Here is a 21609-nt window from a genome sequence, read left to right as displayed (position 1 = left end):
AACGACCAACGGAAGCTGCCAGGGGGTATTGATAAGATGGTGGAATGGGCAAATGAGTGATAAATGTAATTCAACTTCAGTAAGTTTGAGGTGGTACATTTTAATTTATTAGAACAAGTTCTATTTAGAACAAGGAAAGGCTGGATGGTATGGAAGAGCAGAGGGGTTTGGGGGTTCCGTTTTGCAAGTCATTAAAAGCAGTACTTCATATAGATTAGACCATAAAATGGTAATGGAATACTGAGTTTTATGGCAAGACGTATAGAATTCAAGATATAATAGTGAATCTATATCAAATCTTAGTACAACCACAGTTGGAATACTTTTATGTTGTTTTGGATTCCACACAATGGGAAGGATGTTGAGACAATGATAGGATGCAGTTTAGATTCACTAACATCCTGTCTGTTAGGAGAGAGTGCAAAGAAAAACTTAACACTGGGGCTGTCTTTGCTAGAACAGAAGACATTACGTGTGATTTGATAGTTGTTTTAAAATAATGGGGATGTGACAAGATGGAACCAGGCTGTTTCAGTGGTTAATGGACCTAGACTGACGGAACATAAATGTAAGATTAAATGTGAAATATTTAGGACTGAAAGAATAGGAGAAACATCCTGTTTGTGTTCTAATTTCTATTTAATTCTTTGTAGTCAGCTAAGGGTCTTGAGTGGCTGACCTAAGTATTCCATTGTTAACGAACTTGATGCACATTTTTACACAGCCAGATTCTGTTCGAGAATGTCCATAGCTCCCGTCTTTAGTCTCCTCTCTCTAAATGTTCTTCTAACCTGCAGTAGTTTAATGGGAATTAAATGCATCTGTTGCAGGGAATGATGGAACGGCAGCCAATGGTACTTGAACCTTTCAGCGGTCTTGTGGAACACCTACGAGATGATGATGAAAGTCCATTAAAGGTTTGAATTTCTTTCAAGTCTCAATTTTGTTGTTTAAGTTTTCAATTCTTAGCTGTCTGCGCTGACTGGCTGAAGAACATTTTGCTGCCCTCTACTTTTATAAATCCTGTTAAGTAGTGCATTTCTTTGGAGCCGGGTAATTCCCTTTGGTTTTCATTCTTTGTGATGATGGTCATGGAGAGGTACCAGAAAGGTGAACACAGTGTTGGAGGACAACCGTGCACCACTCTGAATGTTTGATGCATTTGAAGCCAACTGAAATTTGAGGTTGATCCAGAAGGTAGAAATGGAAGTGAAATTGTATAAAGCAGCAGCTTCAAAGATCATTTTTTTGTTGTATACCATGGCATGCTGCAGTAATATCTTTGCCATTTTGCTGAGTATTGAGATTCCTTGACCCATAACTTCCACATGAACTATTCAAGCCAATTCCACTTTCTCAGCTTGCAGCTGGAGAGAATACAAAGCCTTAGTGAAATTAGATGCCAAGTTAAAGAAATCAGTAGTTATTTTTTGAAGTCCAGGTGGATTTGATTAACAGAACAATCACTTTGGCTTGTGCAATTGAGAGTTTTGAGTGATCTCTAGAGCACCTTCTGTAATCGGTTTTGTGGATGCTGGAATTGAAACTGTTGACACTGAAATTGTCCAGGGGTTTTGTTGGACAAAACCTTGAGTGAGAAACTGCACAAAGTTTCTTTCATAGTTTATAACTTCATCTTAAAATACTTTTGTAACATTCTTGTCTTTATTTCCATGTCTGGTGTACTTCTGTGCTACTATGTAAGACTGTCATTTGGGGCCACTTGTTTATCTTGTCAGTTTTCACTACTGTGAATAATTGAGGTTTTACTGAAAAGGTGACACTTCTTAGTCTGAAATGTGCATCTTTTAAACTGAACCTTGGTATCTATCTTGTAGAGAAAGTCAAGTCCACTGCAGGGACTTGTAGCATCATACAGTGGAGAGAGTGATGACGAAGAGCAAGAGACAATTCAAGACCTGGAAGAAAAGCTGACCGATTGGAACAAAATAGCCTGTCTGCTGTGCAGAAGACAGTTTCCCAACAGAGAGGCACTTACTCGACATCAGCAACTCTCTGACCTGCACAGGGTAATGAGAGCAAAACTAATAATTGTAAAATCAAGTGTAATTGTAACGTGTGTCCATGCTACAGAACACAAAAGAAGCAGTCATACTTTTGGCTGAATTCCCATCTCCATATTTCTTGATCTCTGTTTACAGTGTGCTACCTAGACAGAGTCTATTACAATAACTTCACTTGAGAGTTAGTCTGTGGTTCTTTTGGTCTGTGATGAAAAATCATGCACCACTCTGATCTACATTAGAAAAGATGCATTGAAATGAATCTGAGACCAAAGGATAAAAGAAAACTCTTATATTCTTCAGGGATGGTTTACAGGGGGAGATATCAAGATGTAGAGCACCCTGGATTGAGTTGTCTGTCTGCAACTTTAAATTTTGCAACTGTGAAAAGCCATAAATTTAAACTGTACAGAAAGTGTCTGCCAGTTTCAATGAAAGTTCTTCTATGTACCCTGTAGCCATTGTGAGGTTCAGTAAATTTACAGAGCTTTTTTTTCTTTTCAAATCAAGTTCACACTGTTGGGAAGTCAGTTTTTTGGTTGCTAGTTTCAACAGATATAATTAAAATTACTTTAAGCTCGCCTTCTGACTCTGGTGAGGATGGTGTGTAAGGACATAAAGTGAGAGCAGTAGTCTTCATACTGCAACCAGGTATTAAATTTCTTATCCATAACTAACTCTTTACGTTTACAGCAAAATTTAGAGATCCGTAGAAGGTCGAGAATGTCTGATCGAGAACTCGAGGCATTAGAAAAAACAGAAAATGAGGTAAGTTCACTTATAATTGAAGCAACAAGAGCGAAGAGCTTGTGATAACAGTGATGCAGCTGCCTCCTATTTATCATTTACATGTTGCCCTTCGGCAACAGCATCCAAAAGCACATCAGATTCCACTTGTACATTGACAACACCCAGCTCTACCTCGCCATCGTCTCTCTTGCTCCTCCACTATCTCTGATCTGTCATGCTGCTTTTCTGACATCCAGTATTGGATGTGAGAGAAATTCAATCTGGTTAAATATCAGGATGACAGAAGCCATTGTCTCCCAGCTGTAGACTCCGTTCTCTCCTTCTCCCCCTCCCCCCTGTTTTTGGAGCTGAACCAGAATCTTAGCATCCTCTATGTCCTGTTTGACTTTGAACTGAGCTTCCATCCCAAATACCAGCTCCTTTCACCTTGGAGATATGGCCCGTCTCAGCCTATTGGCTGCTGAAACCCTGGTCCATGCTGTTGTTACTTCCGGACTTGTCTATTCCAATTATCTATTAGGCCTCCCACTTTCCATCCTCCATAATCTTCATCTCATCCAAAACTCTGCTGCCTGGGTCCTAAGTCACACCAAGTACCATCCACCCATTACTGTGCTTGATATACATTGGTTCAAATTTACCTCAAATTTTACATTCTCAACCATCTCAAATCACTTCGTGCCCTCGCCCCTCCCTATCTCTGTAACCTACAACATTCCGAGATCTGTGCACTCCTCCAATTCTGGCCTCTTCCGCATCCCCAATTTCCTTTGGTGACCATGCCTTCAGCTGCCTAGGCCATAAGCTCTGGAATGCCCTCCCTAAACCTCGCTTTCAAGACGCTTCTTAAAACCTGCCCCTCTGACTAACCAGTTATTTCTATGACTCTTATTCCTGTGAAGTGCTTTGGGACCTTTTGCTATGTTAAAGACACTATATGAATGCAAGTTTTTATTACAGTAACTGGATCTAAGTTGCTTGTCATTCGAAATACTTTGGAGCTGAAAAGGGTAGAATCAAGTTTAGTGTGAGATTAATGCATGACTGGCTTTGACATTAGTTTTCCATCAAATTACTTTAATATTTAAAACAATATTAAATGACTTGGTACCCTAACATTCCTTTAATCGCTGCCTTTTCACCCTCACAGATGAAATACAGAGACAGGGCAGCAGAAAGAAGAGAGAAGTATGGAATCCCAGAGCCTCCAGAACCCAAGAGGAAGCGGTTTAATAATGCTGCTGTAATGTAAGTGCAGTCTTGTTCTCAAAACTGTTGTCTCAGTTGTCTTAAAATAGGTAACTAATGATCGATCCTGATCAAAGCTAGAAAAGAACTTGTGATCTGAGTTCGGAATGTTTGCCTCATTTACTCCTTTTAGCCGTTATGTTTTAGAAAATTTTCTCTCATTGCGTTTTTAATTCTAAATTGCTGATGTTAGTTCCTCTTTTTGTGAACTAAATTCTTCCTAGCATTGTTACGTACAGTCATCTAATATATTAACATCTCAAAGCATGTCTGACTTTTGAATGTACTTGATGGCTGAGTCATGAATAAAATGTACTAGGGCAGAATTGAATCAGAAGCTGCACGCAGTCACCTGTTAAATCAGTAGTATCAGAAGTGAAACCCATGTTGACGTGCTCCAGATAATTGTTACTTAATTAGAATTACTAGATCATTTGAATTTTTTTTTTAAAGTCTTGTTTTGTTCCAGTTGCTTAATTTGAATTACTGGATAATTCGAATCTTTTAATGCTAAGTTTTTTTTTGATTGATCAGAAGAATGCTTTATTCAAAAAAATTAAGGACCAAAAGCTGAGGTTTAATATGAAGGTGCACAGTAGACGGGAGCCAAATTCATGACAGATTTCTCCAGATCATACAGCTGATGCTTGGTACACACCTGAATTTTTAGGGAAGTGATGATCCATGGAGGAATGCAATCAACGGTTAAATATCTAAAATTAATTGATAAAATAACTTGGTCCACATGGTGGTAAAGAATGAATCTGACCCTACAAGTCATACCATTCCATTGCGAATGTTCTGTTTTCCTGAAGGTGTTTGCCTCTTGACGCAAACTGTAGCAGTAGATGTATTTTCTAATTGTGCCAGCAAACAATGTTGCTTTTGACTCTCATGTTCTTATCCTGGCTGGAGAGTCTAGAACAAGGCAGTCTCAGCATAAGAGATTGGCCATATAAGCCTGAGTTGAAGAGAAATCTCTCCACTGAAGGTTGTGAATCTTTGGAATACTCTATCCCCAGGGATTGTGAATGCTTACGGAGTATATTTAGGGCTGAGATTGATACATTTTTGGATTCAAATGGAATAGGGGGATTAGGCGTGAAAGTGGTGTTGAGGTCAGGGATCAACCATCATCTTAAATGACAGAGCAGGCTCAGTGGGCCACATGGCCTACCCCTACTGTTATTTCTTTTGTTCTTGTGTCTCATGTTGGTCTGGTACCAGACTGGATCAGTTTAAGGTGAAGTTGGTTATTGTTATGGAATGCTCTGGATTCTATTGGTACCTAAAGCATCTTTAATGGCAGGAAGCACTGGCGAATTGCTGCTTGTATATCAAATTGCATTTGCTGAAAAGGGTAAATGAAAATCAGTGTGGAAATCCTGTGATATGATTAGCACAATTTTCTGAGCACATTGAACTTACTTTCTGACAGCAGTGTTACTGAGTTCTGTGAATGTTTATCACGATCAGAAATCAAAATACGATGTTTTTGTTGCAACAGTGACTTTGAGCAACCAACAAAAAATGGTATTAACAGCGACAACATTGGGAGCCGGATGCTACAGGCTATGGGTTGGAAAGAAGGCTCTGGGTTAGGTCGAAATCAGCAAGGTATTACAGCACCTATACAGGTATGGTGGCTTATATTTTCTATTTCTCAACTTTTTTTCATTTGTCAATGCATTTCACAATTACAAGGGATTATAAGCAAAATACTGCAGTGCTGGAACTCTGAAATGAGAACAAAGTGCTGGAAATATTCAGGTCTGGCAGCATCTGTGTAGAGAGAAACAGTTACATTTCAGGTCTGCAACCCTTCATCAGAATTCATTGAGGGATTGTTTGACTCTGGATGTTAATGCCTTGATGTCAATAAAAAAAAAATTGTGCCCTCCATGAATAGATTCACCATTTTAAGCCATACAAGCCAGCAAAGTTGTAGGATCTACCCCTAGTACAGCACTGCATTTGTCATTCTTGGCTAGGGTAGCATTTTGGAAATCCTGATCCAAAAAAAGGGCACAAGAGTTCAGAGTCCCTACTTATGCTTGTGGTCCAGTGACCTCCTGCTTTGAAGTGTGTTCTGAAGAGAGTAGGGTGGAAGTTAATTGTGATACCCTCACTATCAAGTCGCAATATGCTCACTATGTTCTGTATAGGCAACACTGAACAGCGTTGCTTGTAAAACTGTATTAATTCACCACCCTCAAGAACGGAGTAAGTGAGGACATTTGAAAATTTTTGGTTTCTTAGAAAAGTCGTGATTTGAGAATATGTTAGGATATTATCTGCACCCACTTGTGTGATCGATACTTGTATCTGCTTATGTGGTTTCTCCTGCATCTTGATCAACTGACGGTACAAAGTATGCTGCCCAATGAAATGGGTATATGTAGGTTCCTGATTGTGGAGAGGTATTTACTGGAGACTAAACACATTCCTGTAGGGAAGAAAGCAACACAGGATCTAGCCAGTTGGAGTGGTAATTGAAGACCAGGGTGCCAGTAGTTTGAATGCCCCATCAGCCTGGGTAATCCAAGATGTTCTGAGACCATACCTTGCAAAAAAAAAAAAAATCCACGATTGGTGTAGGGGATGGGAACAGAATGTAAAGAGAACAAGATTTCGATAATCTTCAAAGATTTTTTTTCAAATACCTACAAATGATAATTCATGACGACAAGGAAATGTCTGTTCAGCTAATCAAAGGTTTTGGGGCTAGTTGTTTAACATATTCTGGAAAATTTATTCTTGACTTCCTACTCTGATGCTGTGAAATAATTATGTTTAGAAATAATTGTGCAATTTTGCAAAAGGGGATTGTCTTCCACAAAGCATTCTTAATTTTATCAATCATCAAGTAGTTTTCATTTGTTTTCATTTATAATAATTTATTACAATACATGTATCCTGGTTGGACATAATTGTAGAACTGACGGACCTGTACCAAATCAGTTTAGCCCATGTTGGGGAAGGATTCGGCTAGTAGTTCTGATGGTTGCTTAAACTTTTTTTTTTGCATTTCTGTGGTGTGGGCATAAAATTGTAATCAATGTGTTATGGTATAAGCTGAAAGCAGTCTTAACCAAAACTAGCTGTCAGCTTTTCTGTAAGGCAACGTGCATCCGCTTTGTTCTAAAAGCGAAGTGCTGGAAATACTCAGCCGGTCAGGCAGCATCTGTGAAGAGAGAAGCAGAGTTAACGTTTCAGGTCTGTGACCTTTCATCAGAACCATTGGATTTCTTGATGACTATCACAAATAGTTGGTGAGTTGGTGACTCACTATTTGGTGAGTATCTGGTAAGTGATTAAGGTCCATTCTAATCCTAACGTTTAAAATAGTAAAGGAACTAGTGGTAAGCTTAATAAAATATATTTTAAAAAGGAAAATAAAATAAATAATTGAATAAAATAAATAGTTAACTAAAGCATATTAAGGATGGCAGCACAGGTGATGTGTCATGGCTGCAGCATGTGGGAGCTCCTGGATGCCATTGTGCTCCAGGGCAGACGCGTCAGTAGTAAGTGTTTGCAGCTTAAAGAGCTTCGGCTCAGTCATTGAACCGGAGTCCGAGCTGCAGACACCGTGACACATCGGGGAGGGGGAAAGTTACCTGGACATTTTGTACCAGGAGGCGGTCACACCCCTTAGCACTGCGTCTTCTGATTTGGTCAGTGGTCAGGGATGGGAGAGTGTGGTTGCAGCTGAGGCAGGTAAGGGGACCCAGAGGGCAGGAGTGCAGGAGCCTCAGCCTTTGCGATTGTCCAACAGAATTGTGGTTTCAGCTTGCTTGGATCAGAGTGGGGGCTGCCGGGTGGATCAGCAACCTGACCCTGGTACCACGGTACAGGAAGCCATTCAAATGGAGGGAGAAAAAAAGAATGTAGTGGTAGTAGGGGACTGTATAATTAGGGGGATTTACACTATTCTCAGCAGCAAACAGCAAGAGTCCAGATGGCTGTGTTGCCTGCCCAGTGCTAGGGTTCGGGGCATCTGCTCAGGGCTGGAGTGGAACTTACAGTGGGAGGGAGAGGATGCAGTTGTCGTGGTCCACGAAGGTACCAACAACATAGGCAAGACAAGGAAAGAGGTTCTGCATAGTCAGTATGAGGAACTCTGCACCAAATTAAGAAGCAGAACCTTGAAGGTAATAATCTCTGGATTATTACCTGTGCCACATGCAAATTGGCATAGGGCAAATAAGTTTGGAGAAATTAATGTGTGGCTCAAAGACAGGAATGGTAGAAGTGGGTTCCACTTCGTGGGGTACTGGCACCAGTACTGGGGAAAGTGGTGGCTGTACTGTTGGGACGGTCTAATCCTGAACCGTGCTGGGGCCGGTGTTCTAGCGAGTCGCATAACTAGGGAAGTAGAGGGGGTTTTAAACAGAATAGAGGGGGCAAAGGATCAAATTTGGGAAGATATGGTAAATCAAGGAGTAGAGACAAGGCAAGAGAGAAAGGTATTGATATGGGAAATGATTAACAGACTGACAGGAAGGCACAGAGCGTACACATCGAAGAGTAAATCAACAGATAGGCTAGAGGTTACAAAAATAATGAAAGGACAAAACTAAAGGCTATATCTGAATGCACGTAGCATTCAAAACAAAACATGAACTGAGAGCGCGAATAGAAATAAATAAGTACGATCTGATAGCCATTAGAGAGATGTGGCTGCAGGACGACATAAATTGGGACCTGCATAATTAAGGGTACATGGCATTTAGGAAGGATCGGAAGCTAGGAAGGGGGGAGGGGCAGCTCTGTTAATTAATAGTATTCGTGCAATAGAGAGGGATGAGTTTGGGTAGAGATGACAAATCATAAAGGCAAGAAGTCACTTGTAGGAGTGGTGTACAGGCCATCTAACATTAACCACACTCCAGGACGGGGTATAAAGGAAGAAATAATGGCAGCTTGTTAGAAAGGTACAGCAATAATTATGGGGGCTTTTAACCTACATATAGACTGGAAAAATCAGATGGGCAGAGGTAACCTAGATGAGGAGTAAATCGAATGTTTTTGGAATAATTTCTTGGAACAATATATTCTGGAGTCAACCAGAGAGCAGGCTATACTAGACCTGGTATTGTGCAATGAGATGGGATTAATTAATGACCTCATAGTTAAAGCATCCCTAGGTAGCAGCGATCATAATATGCTTTGAATTTTGCATTCAGTTTGAGGGAGAGAAGAGTGGGTCCAAGACTAGTGTTTTAAACTTAAATAAAGACAATTGAGGGCATGAATGCAGAGCTAGCTAAAGTAAACTGGCAAATCAGGTTAAGGGATAGGTCAATAGAGATGCAGTGGCAGACATTTAAGGGGATACACAGAATAGATACTTTTCAATGAGAGAAAATTTCCAAGGGTGGGAACCACCATCCATGGTTACCTAACAATTATAGATAGTATCCAACTTAAAGAAAAAGCCTATAATTGTGCAAAGATGGGAGGCAGGTCAGAAGATTGGACAGAATATAAAAAACAGCCAAGAGTGATGCTAGGAATATAAAGACAGATAGTAAGAGTTTCTATAGATATTTTAAAAAGTGTTAACAAAGTGAGCGTTGGTCGTATAGAAAGTGAGTCTGAGGAATTAATGGATAATGAGATGGAAAATGAATTGAACAGATATTTTGCATCAGTCTTCACTTGAGGATACAAGTAACATCCCAGTATTAACTAAGTCAGGAAATGGAAGGGAGGGAGGAACTCAAGAAAATTACAATCACTAGGGATGTGGTACTGAACAAATTGTTGGAGCTGCGGGCTGACAAGTTCCCAGGTCCTGATGGGCCTCATCCTAGGGTGTTAAAAGAAGTGGCTAGTGAGATAGTTGATGCGGTAGTTTTAATTTTCCAAAATTCCCTAGATTCAGGGAAGGGTCCTCAGGATTGGAAAATAGTGAATGTAACTGCTTTATTCAAAAAGGGAGGGAGACAGAAAGCAGGCCAGTTAGCTTAACATCTGTCTTGGGGAAAATATTAGAAGCTATTATTAAAGACATTATAGCAGGGCATTTAGAAAAAATTCAAGGTAATCTGGCAGAGTCAACAAGGTTTGTGAAAGGGAAATCATATTTAACCAATTTATTGGAGTTCTTTGAGGGAGTTACATGTGCTGTGGATGTATTGTACTTAGATTTTGAGAAGGCATTTGATAAAGTGTACCACATCAGAGATTATTGTAGAAAATAATAGCTCATGGTGTAGGGGGTAACATATTGTCATGGATAGAAGATTGGCTAGCTAACAGGAAACAGTAGGCATAAATGGGTCATTTTCTGGTTGACAAGATGTCATGAGTGGTGTGCCACAGAGATCTGTGCTGGGGCCTCAACTTTTTACAATTTGTATAAATGATTTAGATGAAGGGACCGAAGGCACGGTTGCTAAATTTGCTGACGGCACAAAGATAGGTAGGAAAGTAACTTGTGAAAAGGACATAAGGGAGCTACAAAGGGATATAAATAGGTTAAGTGAGTTGGCCATGACCTGGCAAATGGAGTATAATATGGGAAAGTGTGAAATTGTCCACTTTGGCAGGAAGAATAAAAGACAAAGCATATTATCTAAATGGTGAGAGATTGCAGAGCTTTGAGATGCAGAGGGATCTGGGTGTCCCAGTACATGAATCGCAAAAGGTTAGTATGCTGGTACAGCACGTAATTAGAAAAGCTAATAGAATGTTATTGTTTATCGCAAGGGGAATTGAATACAAAAGTAGGGAGGTTATGCTTCTATACAGGGCATTGGTGAGACTACATCTGGAGTACTGTGCATAGTACTGGTCTCCTTATTTAAGGAAGGATATAAATGTGCTGGAGGCAGTGCAGAGAAGATTTACTAGACTAGTCTAATATCTGGAATGGGCGGGCTGTCTTACAAGGAAAGATTGGGCAGGCTAGGCTTGTATCCGCTGGAATTTAGAAGAGTAAGAGGTGACTTGATTGAAACATAAGATCCTGAGGGGTCTTGACAAGGTGGATGTAGAAAGGATGTTTCCCCTTGTGGGAGAATCTAGAACTAGGGATCTCTCATTTAAGACAGTTGAGAAATGTTTTCCCTCAGAGGATGGTGAGTCTTTGGAATTTTCTTCTGCAAAAGGCGGTGGAAGCAGTGTCTTTGAATATTTTTAAGGTAGAGGCAGATAGATTCTTGATGAGCAAGGGGGTGGAAGGTTATCGGAGATGGGTGGAAATGTGGAGCAATCAGTTCAGCCATGAATTTATTGAATGGCGGAGCAGGCTCGAAGGGCTGAGAGTGGCCTCCTGCTCCTAATTCGTATGTACATATTGGCCTCTAGCCATGCTCTTTCCCACAATTAGAAACATTCTGTACGTTTAGCAAAACCTTTCATAAGTTCTGATGAAAGGTCACAGACCTGAAACGTTAACTCTGCTTCTGTCTCCACAGATGCTGCCTGACCTGCTGAGTATTTCCAGCACTTTCTGTTTTTATTCCAGACTTCCTGCATGTGCAGTGTTTTGCTTTTATTTCCATTTTGTTCTAGTTGGGAGAGGCAGTAGTTCTACCTATCCCACTGAACTGTCTGATGGGTGAATGAACCAGGGAGCTGTATTGATCATTAATTCCATAAAAGTCGGGGTGCTGGGAGCTTGTTGTACCCTCCTTTTGTTTTGGAATGCATGGAGAACAGTTAAGCACTCTTGAATCAGCATGATGTCTATGCAGCTCAGTGTTGTAACAATTGATGTTTAATTTCAGGCTCAAACAAGGATGAAGGGTGCTGGTTTGGGAGCTCGAGGAAGTTCATATGGTGTTACTACTTCAGATTCCTACAAAGACGCTGTTAAAAAAGCTATGTTTACAAGATTTAATGAATTGGAGTAATTTGGGAGTGGTTATAAATATGTAAATACTTTTTCCTAATTTTTGCTACTGGGTATGTACTTGAGTAAACAGTGCAATTTGTCTGTAGGAAATGTAATTTTTTTGATGCTTTGGTTAAATCTTATTTATGTTAAATGTACAATGTACATTTTGTATTGTCTATCAAGTGTATAATAATGTATCTACTGTTTCCTTTTGCAGAATAAATTTTGAAAAGAATACAAGCATTTTTCATTGTAGATAGCTTGTAGTTTACAAGGATATAATTTTCAGAACAAAAGGAATCAAGCGATCTCTTACACCATAAATAATCCTTTAAAAATGAAAACCTAAAGGATTGCACAGAGAAGATGTGATGGGCAGCTGAGACAGAAGTAGTTTTATTTTGTCTAAACCAAATCTCAATTTTTAACATGAATTTAGGATTCATAGCACAGAAACAGGCCATTCGGCCCAACCTGTCCATGCCAGCATTTATGCTGCACTCAAGCATCTTTCCTTATCTAAATTTATCATTGTAACCCTCTGTTCCCTTCTCCCTCTTAGGGTTGCTTCGCTTCCCCTTCAATGCATCTATACTATTTGCTTCAACTACCGCCCGTGATAGCGAGTCCCACATTCTCTCCAGTCTTTGGGTAAAGAAGTTTCTTCTGAAATCCCTATTGGATTTCTTGGTGACTAACACATATTGATGGCCTCTAGTCATGCTGTTCCCCACAATTGGAAACATTCCGCTTAGCAAAACCTTTCATAATAAAGATCTCTATTTGGTCACCCCTCAGCCATTTTTCTAGAGAAAAGAGACCCAGTCTGTTCATTCTTTCCTGATAGGTATTCCCCGCATTTCTGATATTATCCTTGTAAATCTTCTCTGTACCCTCGTCAGTGCCTTTTTTATAATATGACGACCAGAACAGCACTTAAGTGTGGTCTAACCAAGGTTTGATACAGGTTTAGCATAACTACACTACTTTTCAATTCTATCCCTCGAGAAATAAAGCCTAGTGCTTGGTTTTTTTTCCTGCAAGTTTATTAATGTCTTCCTGTAACTTGTTGCAGTCCTACTCAGTATTGAATATCTTTCTCACCCCCCCCCCCCCCTCCTCCCCGGGCCGACTCCAAACACCAAATTTGGTGTCATCTGAAATTGTGTTCTTGATTTCAAAGTCCAAATCGTTAATGTGAACAATGAACAGCAGTGGTTCAGCACTGATTCGTATGGAACACCACTTCCCGCCTTCTGCCACTCTGAATAACTACACTTTACTCCCACTCTGCTTTCTGTCTTGAAGCCAACTAGCAATCCATTCTGCCACTTGTCTCCTGACATTCATTAGTCTATTATGCAGCACCTTATCGATATTTTTGAAAATCCAGATTGAAAAATTATATCTTCTGCATTACCATTGTCTATCTTTGTTACCTCCTCAAAAAAATTCAATAAGGTTGGTCGAGCAAGATTTTCCCTTTTGAAATTCATGTTGGCTATTCATATTTTTCTTTTCTAGATGTTCTATGCTCATTTAGTAGTATTCCATTCTTTTTCCTACCACCAATGTTAAGTTGACTAGTCTATAAATTCCCTGGGCACGTTCAGTCCCCCTTCTTAAATATATGAATTACTTTAGGTATCCGCCAGTCCTCTGGCATTGCACTATTTGTAACAAATTATTAAATATGTGCAGTAATGCCTTTGCTATCTCTTCCCTAGATTATTTTATAGAAATAAATGCAATCATCCAGACCAGGGGCTTTATTGAGTTTGTTTAGTTTATTCAATACAGCCCTTTTTTATTTTAAATGCACTTATCTCATTACTCATCTCATGTCTCCCTGTTCTATCTCCCTGGTAAATACCAAAGCAAAATAATATTTCTGCCATCTCTCTATCGTTGCCTGTGGTATGATCCTCTCCATCCTTAATGGTCCTAATCCCATACCGGCCCTTTTTTATTTATGTGCCTGTAAAATATTTTGTTTTATGATTTTTGATAATTTAACTTCATAGTTCCTCTTTGCCTTCCTAATTGTTTTTGACATCTTTCCTAATCTTTGTATTCTGTTAAAATGGATCTACTGTCTATGTACTTAATGTGTGCCTCTTTCCTAACACTCAGTTGCTCCTTTATTATTCATCCATGGAGTCTCATTAGTGTTGTTTGTTCTTTCCTTTTAGTGGGATATATTTTTCCTGCACTCTGAACACTAAATGTTTCCAATCATTGTACATCGTTGTTTTCCATTATTGTTATCTATTTTAATTTCCCAAATTCTATTCCCAGCCCCTCAAAATCAACTTTTCTGCAATCTATTAACCTGTTTTTCCATCATACTTATGTCCTTCTCTAACATCTTGAAGCGTATTATATTATGGTTACTATTGCCTAGATGTTATACTTTTACTTCCCCATTACTTGATCCAATAGTGAATCATCCCTTGTTGTGCATTTTACATATTGTGTTGGAAAGGAGCCCTATACACATTGTAGGAACTCCATTCCCTTCACCTACCTCTTCTGTCCGGTTAATATCCAGGTCGTTGAAATCCCTGTTGATTATTCTGCATTTTCTTTTATTCAGTTTCCTAATTTGTCTGCATATTTCTTCCTCTGCCTATCTTCCACTATTTGGGTGAGTGATCCTTTATTATCTTTTATCGCTATCCATGTGGATTCTATTTGCATCTTGCTGATGGCTGCGCCCCTTTTTTTCTAATGCCATTGTTATCCCTAAAAGGCCAGCATTTGTTGCCCATCCCTAATTGTTCTTGAGAAGGTGATAGTGAGCTGTGGTCTTGAACTGTTGCAGTCCGTCTGGTGTAGTTACACCCACAGTGCTTTTAGGGAGTTCCAAGATTTTGACCCAGCGACAGTGAAGTAACGGTGATATAGTTCCAAGTCAAGATGATTTGTGGCTTAGAGGGGAACTTGCAGATAGTGATGTTCCGATGCACCTGCTGCCTTGTCCTTCTAGGTGGTAGAGGTCATGGGTTTGGAAGGTGCTGTTGAAGGAGCCTTGGTGAGTTGCTGCAGTTTGTCTTGCAGATGGTACACACTGCTGCAACTGTGCATCTGTGGTGGAGGGAGTGAATGTTGGATGGGTGCCAATCAAGCAGGCTGCTTTGTCCTGGATGGTGTCGAGCTTCGAGAGTTAGAGCTGCACACTTCCAGGCAATTGGTAAGTATTCCATCACACTTCTGACCTTGTGATGGAGGGAAGGTCGTTGATGAAGCAGCTGAAGATGGTTGGGCCTAGGGCACTACCCTGAGGAAGTCCTGCAGTGATGTCCTGGGACTGAAAAGCGATGGGCCTCCAACGACCACAACCATCTTCCTTTGTGCTGGGTATGACTCCAACCAGTGGAGAGTTTTCCCCGATTCCCATTGACTCCAGTTTTGCTAGGGTTCCTTGATTCCATACTTGGTCAAATGTTGCCTTGATGTCAAGGGCAGTCACTCTCACCTCACCTCATGAATTCAGCTCTGGACCATGTTTGGAATAAGACTGTATGAGGACAGGAGCTGAGTGGCTGGTGGAACCTAAACTGAGCATCGGTGAGTAGGTCATTGCTATGTAAAGTGCTACTTGATAGCACTGTCAACGACACCTTCCATCACTTTGCTGATGATCGAAAGTAGACTCATGGGTTGGTAATTGGCTGGATTGGATTTGTCTTGCCTTTTCTGTACAGGACATACCTGGGCAATTTTCCACATTTGTCAGGTGTCAGATGCCAGTGTTGTAGCCGTACTGGAACAGCTTGGCTAGGGTGGCAGCTAGTTCTCGAGCATAGGTCTTCAGTACTCTTGCCAGGATGTTGTCATTGCCCATAGCTTTTGCTGTATCCAGTGCCTTCAGCAATTTCTTGATATTCTGTGGAATGAATCAAATTGGCTGAATCTTTGCATCTGTGGTGCTGGGGACCTTGGGAGGATGCTGAGATAGATCATCCGCTTGGCATTTCTAGCTGAACATGGTTGCAAATGCTTCAGCCTTGACTCATGCATTGACCTGCTGGGCTCCTCCATCCTTGAGGAGGAGGATATTTGTGGATTCACCTCCTCTGGTTAATTTAATTGTCCACCACCATTCATGCTTGGTAGGACTGCAGAGCTTTGATCTGCTCTGTTGTGGGATTGCTTAGCGCTATCTATCACATGCTGCCTCTGCTGTTTAGAATGCATGTAGTCCTGTGTTGTAGTTCCACCAGGTTGGCACCTCATTTTTAGGAATGCCTGTTACTGCTCCTGATATGCTGCGCTGCACTCTTCATTGAACTAGGGTTGATCTCTTGGCTTGATAGTAATGGCAGAGTGGAGGGATATGTCGGGCCATGAGGTTACAGATAGTGGTTGAATAAAATTTTGCTGCTCCTGATGGCCCGCAATGCCTCATGGATGCCCAGTTTGAGCTGCTAGATCTGCTCTGAATCTATCCCATTTAGCATGTGATAGTGACACACAACATGATGGAGGGTATCCACAGTGTGAAGTCAGGACTTTATGTCCACAAGGACTATGTGGTGGTCATTCCTACCAGTACTGTCATAGGCAGATGCATCCGCGACAGGTATATTGTTGAGGGCAAAGTCAAGCAGGATTTTCCCTGTTCATTCCTTCACTGCCTGCTGTCGGCCCAGTCTGGCAGCTATGTCCTTTAGTGATGTGACTGAGCCACTCTTAGTGATGGACATTGAAGTTCCCCACCCAGAATACAATCTGTGCCCTTGCTATACTCTATTTTGTTCATCAAATGGTGTGCAACATGGCGGAGTACTGATTCATCAGCTGAGGGAGGGCAGTTGGTAATCAGGAAGTTTCCTTGCCCATGTTTGTCCTGATGCCATGAGACTTCAGAGTCTGGAGTCAATGCTGACTCCCAGGACAACTCCCTCATGACTATACAACTGTGCTGCCACCTCTGGCAAGTCTGTCCTGCTGGTGGGACAGGCCATACTCTCGGTTAGTGATGGAGGAGTCTGGGACATTAGCTCTAAGGTACAATACAGTGAGTATGACTCTGTCAGGCTGTTACTTAACTAGTCTGGGTCAGCTTTCCCAATTGTGGCACAAGTCCCCAGATGTTAGGAGGACCTTGCAGGGTCAACTGGGCAGCATGTACCATTGTCGTTTCAGATGCCTAGACCGATGGGTGATCTGTTCAATTTTATTATTTTTTGACTTTCCTGTAGCGGCTTGGTACAACTGAGTGGCTTGTTGGGCCATTTCCGAGGCCAGTTAAGAGTCAACCACACTGCTATTAGACCAGACCGAGTAAAGACAGCAGGTTTCCTTCCCTGAAGGATATTCGTTAACCAGCTGGGTTTTTACAACGGTCCAGTAGTTTCATGGTCACCATTACTGAGACTAGCTTTTAATCCCAGATTTATTCATTTAATTGAATTTAAATTCCACCGGGTGCCATAGTGGGATTTGAACTTGTGGCCCCAAAGCAGTAGTAGCCTTGGTTACTAGTCCAGTAACATTAGTACTATGTCACTATCCCTCTACTCCACCTCCCCTTTTTGCCCCTCTATCTCTTCTAAGTATTTTATACCCTGCAATGTTAAATTTCCAATCCTGATTTTTCCTGTAGCCATTTCTCAATAATCCTTCCTATGTCTGATTCCTCCCAAAGCATGATTGCCTCCACCTCCCCTGTTTTATTACAGATGCTGCAGTGCTGTACAGACATTTTAACTCATTTTTAATTGAATTTCCTCAATTTGTTTAACCATCTTAGACTCCTGTCCTATATTTATTCCTTTGCCATCAATGCCATCCTTTACTTTATTCTTTCCTATGCTCTCCTTCCCTGTTTCGTTTACATTTAGGCTACTTGCATTTCTTGTAGATCGCTCCTACCATCTTACTAGTTTAAAGCCTTTGCCACTAGGTCACTGGCCCCATCCCAGTTCAGGTAGACCCCATCCCATTGGTACAGCTCCTTCCTGTCCCAGACCTGGTGCTACTGTCACATGAAAAGGAACCCCTCTTTCCCACAACAGCCCTTTAGTCGCGTGTTAATTCTCCTGATCTGTCTGCTCCTGTGCCAATTTGCACATGACTCGGGCAATATTCTAGGGATTATTAGTCTCAAGTTGCTGCTTTTAAAATTAGTGCCTAACTCCTGATACTCGTTCAGCAGGACCCCCACCCCTGCTGTTCCTACCTATGTCGTTTGTTCCAACATGGAACACACGGCAACTGGATTCACCTTTTCCTTTTGCAAGTTCCCCTCCAACCGCTGCCAGGCAACACACATTTTGGGATTCTCGTTCTTGGCTGTAGAGGACACTATCTATCCTCCTAATTATGGAGTCCCCTGTTACTACCACATTTCTATTCTGCTTATCACCTCCCCCACCCCCCGCCCCCAAATCACCTTGGACAGCCTTAAGCCGGTGCCTTGGTCTGCATTGTGGCTGTTCTCCCTGCAGTCTTTCTCCTTGTTCTCACAGATAATGAGTACATTGTACCTGTTGGACAGGACCAATGTCTGCAGGACCTCCTTCTTAACCTCTCCTAAATTCCCACTACCAGGTTCCCTGTCACACCCTTTCCTGAATCTCTGTTTTCCTCTGGGGTGTAACTATATTCTGGATAAAACTATCCAGAAATTCCTCCCCCTGTCATGACTCTGACCCGGGTAGATTTCAGATGGAGACATCGACTGTAGATGTGTTTGCTCAGGATGGTCTTGCCATCCACAAACTCGCATATTCTGCAGTCCAGACACACAACCTGCTCTGCTATATCTTAGATGAGCCTTATTTTATTCAATAATTATTTGTAGCTATGTTAAGTAGTTTAACTAGTTAAGCTATAAATTTAATACAGTACTTTCCCAGTCCCAGTTTAAACTACTGCCTGAGTTTAGAGAAAAAAACCTTAAAGCTCATCAACTAATCACCTGCCTGCTCACCTAAATAATGTCTCTTGACTTCTGTCTGGCTGTCTTCCGCTCCTTGTTTTGTAAACATACGAATTAGGAGCAGGAGTAGGCCATTTGGCACTTCGAGCCTGCTCCGCTATTCAATAAGGTCATGGCTGAACTGATTACTCCACATTTCCGCCTACCCCAATAACCTTTCACCCCCTTGCTTATCAAGAATCTATCTACTTCTGCCTTAAAAATATTCAAAGATTCTGCTTCCACTGCCTTTTGAGGCAGAGAATTCCAAAGACTCTCAAACCTCCGAGAAAAAATGTCTCCTCATCTGTCTTAAATGGGCGGCACCTTATTATTAAACAGTTATCCCTCGTTCTAGATTCTCCCACAAGGGGAAACATCCTTTCCACATCCACCCTGACTAGACCCCCCAGGATCTTATATGTTTCAATCAAGTCGCCGCTTACTCTTCTAAATTCCAGCAGATACAAGCCTAGCCTATCCAATCTTTCCTCGTATGACAGCCTGCCCATTCCAGGTGTTAGTCTAGTAAGCCTTCTCTGCACAGCCTCCAATGCATTTACATCCTTCCTTAAATAAGGAGACGAGTACTGTACGCAGTACTCCAGATGTGGTCTCACCAATGCCCTGTATGGCTGAAGCATAACCTCCTTACAATTCCTCTCGTGATAAAGATAACATTCTATTAGCTTTCCTAATTACATGCTGTACTTGCATACTAACCTTTTGCGATTCATGCACTGAGACACCCAGATCCCTCTGCATCTCAGAGCTCTGCAATCTCTCTCCATTTAGATAATACGCTTTTTTATTCTTCCTGCCAAAGTGGACAATTTCACACTTTCCCACATTATATTCCATTTGCCAGGTCTTTGCCCACTCACTTAACCTATCTATATCCCTTTGTAGCCCCCTTATGTCCTCTTAACAAGTTACTTTCCTACCTATCTTTGTGTTATCAGCAAATTTGGCAACCATACCTTCGGAACCTTCATCCAAGTCATTATATAAATTGTAAAAGGTTGAGGCCCCAGCACAGATCCCTGTGGCACACCACTCATGACATCTTGCCATCCAGAAAGTTTGGAAAATTAAAACTACCGCATCAACTATCTCACTAGCCACTTCTTTTAACACCCGAGGATGAAGTCCATCAGGACCCGGGGACTTGTCAGTAAAGGCCTGCTACCCGACCCGAACGGGACCTGATGACTTGTCAGGGTGGGGTCGGGCCGCTCTTCCAGGTCCGGCTGTCGGGCTCGGGTCGGGCGGACACACAGTAAGTGCTCTGCCGTTAAGTATTAAAAATAAAAAACTTATCTGAGCTGGGAGTCCAGGACAAAACTAAGTCTGCGCAGTGAGCGAGTGACTTCATCACACATGCACTGCAGCTTCATGGTGCTTCTCAGTCAGAAGGTAAGTAAAGGGATGGTTGGGTCGAGTGCGAGGCAAAATTGGAGGGACTCGGACCGGGTTAGGCTCGGGTCCGCTGTGGATCGGCCAGGTTCGGGTTGGGTTCTTTTTCCTGACCTGAGCAGGCCTTTACTTGTCAGCCCGCAGCTCCAATGGTTTGTTCAGTACCACTTCCCTGGTGATTTCAATTTTCTTGAGTTCCTCCCTCCCTTCCATTTCCTGATTTACAGCTAATACTGGGATGTTACTTGTATCCTCAATAGTGAAGACCGATACAAAATATCTGTTCAATTCATGTGCCATCTCCTTATCCATTATTAATACTCCAGACTCACTTTCTATAGGACCAACACTCACTTTGTTAACACTTTTAAAAATATCTATAGAAACTCTTACTGTCTTTATATTCCTAGCGTCATTCTTTGCTGTTTTTTATATTCTGTCCAATCTTCTGACCTGCCTCCCATCTTTGTGCAATTATAGGCATTTTCTTTCAGTAGGATACTATCTTTAACTGTTTTAGTTAACCACGGATGGCAGGTCGCACCTTGGAATTTTTCTTTCTCGTTGAAATGTATCAATTCTGTGTATTCTGAAATATCCCCTTAAATGTCTGCCACTGCATCTCTATTGACCTATCCCTTAACCTGATTTGCCAGTTCACTTTAGCTAGCTCTGCTTTCATGCCATCCTCATTGCCCTTATTTAAGTTTAAAATACTAGTCTTGGACCCACTCTTCTCCCTCAAACTACAGTGTGGTTAATGTTAGGTGGCCTCTACACCACTCCCACAAGTGACTTCTTGCCTTTATGATTTCTCATCTCTACCCAAACTGCTACATCCTGGTCTCATGAACTTAGGTCATCCCCCTCTATTGCGCTAATACCATAATTAATTAACAGAGCTATCCCTCCACCTTTTCCTAGCTTCCTGTCCTTCCTAAATGCCATGTACCCTTCAGTATTTAGGTCCCAGTCTATGTTGTCCTGCAGCCATGTTTCTGTAATGGCTATCAGATCATACTTATTTATTTCTATATGTGCTCTCAGTTCATCTGTTTTTTGTTTCGAATGCTATGTGCATTGAGATACAGAGCCTTTAGTTTTGTCTTTTTATTATTTTTGTAACCTCTAGACTTATCTGTTGATTTACTCTTAGGTGTTTACGCTCTGTGCCTTCCTGTCAGTCTGTTTATCATTTTCCATATCAATACCTTTCTCTCTTGCCTTGTCTCTACTCCTTGATTTACCATATCTTCCTAAATTTGATCCCTTGTCCCCACTATTCTGTTTAAAACCCTCTCTACTTCCCTAGTTGTGCAACTCGCTAGAACATCGGCCCCAGCACGGTTCAGGTGTAGACCATCCCAACGGTACAGCCACCACTTTCCCCATTA

At 41.4% G+C, this 21609-nt stretch overlaps 1 protein-coding gene across 4 annotated transcripts in view; it reads left to right on the top strand.

The window, feature by feature from the left end:
* The window catches only part of LOC137380224 (RNA-binding protein 5-like), a 41624-nt gene extending 29513 nt beyond the window's left edge, over positions 1-12111 (top strand). For all 4 annotated transcript variants that reach the window (XM_068052050.1, XM_068052048.1, XM_068052049.1 and 1 more), the window contains 6 exons: positions 831-917; positions 1839-2030; positions 2718-2792; positions 3925-4022; positions 5530-5659; positions 11762-12111. In XM_068052050.1, coding sequence (XP_067908151.1) covers positions 831-917; positions 1839-2030; positions 2718-2792; positions 3925-4022; positions 5530-5659; positions 11762-11887 — 708 coding nt within the window. In that variant the 3' untranslated portion in view covers positions 11888-12111. The remainder of the gene's footprint in view (positions 1-830; positions 918-1838; positions 2031-2717; positions 2793-3924; positions 4023-5529; positions 5660-11761) is intronic.
* The last annotated feature ends 9498 nt before the right edge of the window (positions 12112-21609 follow it).

Source organism: Heterodontus francisci, chromosome 19 (assembly GCF_036365525.1).
Source record: "Heterodontus francisci isolate sHetFra1 chromosome 19, sHetFra1.hap1, whole genome shotgun sequence".
Lineage (NCBI taxonomy): Eukaryota > Metazoa > Chordata > Chondrichthyes > Heterodontiformes > Heterodontidae > Heterodontus > Heterodontus francisci.
The sequence above is the reverse complement of the archived record's forward strand: the minus strand, read 5'-3'. Positions and strand labels throughout refer to the sequence as shown.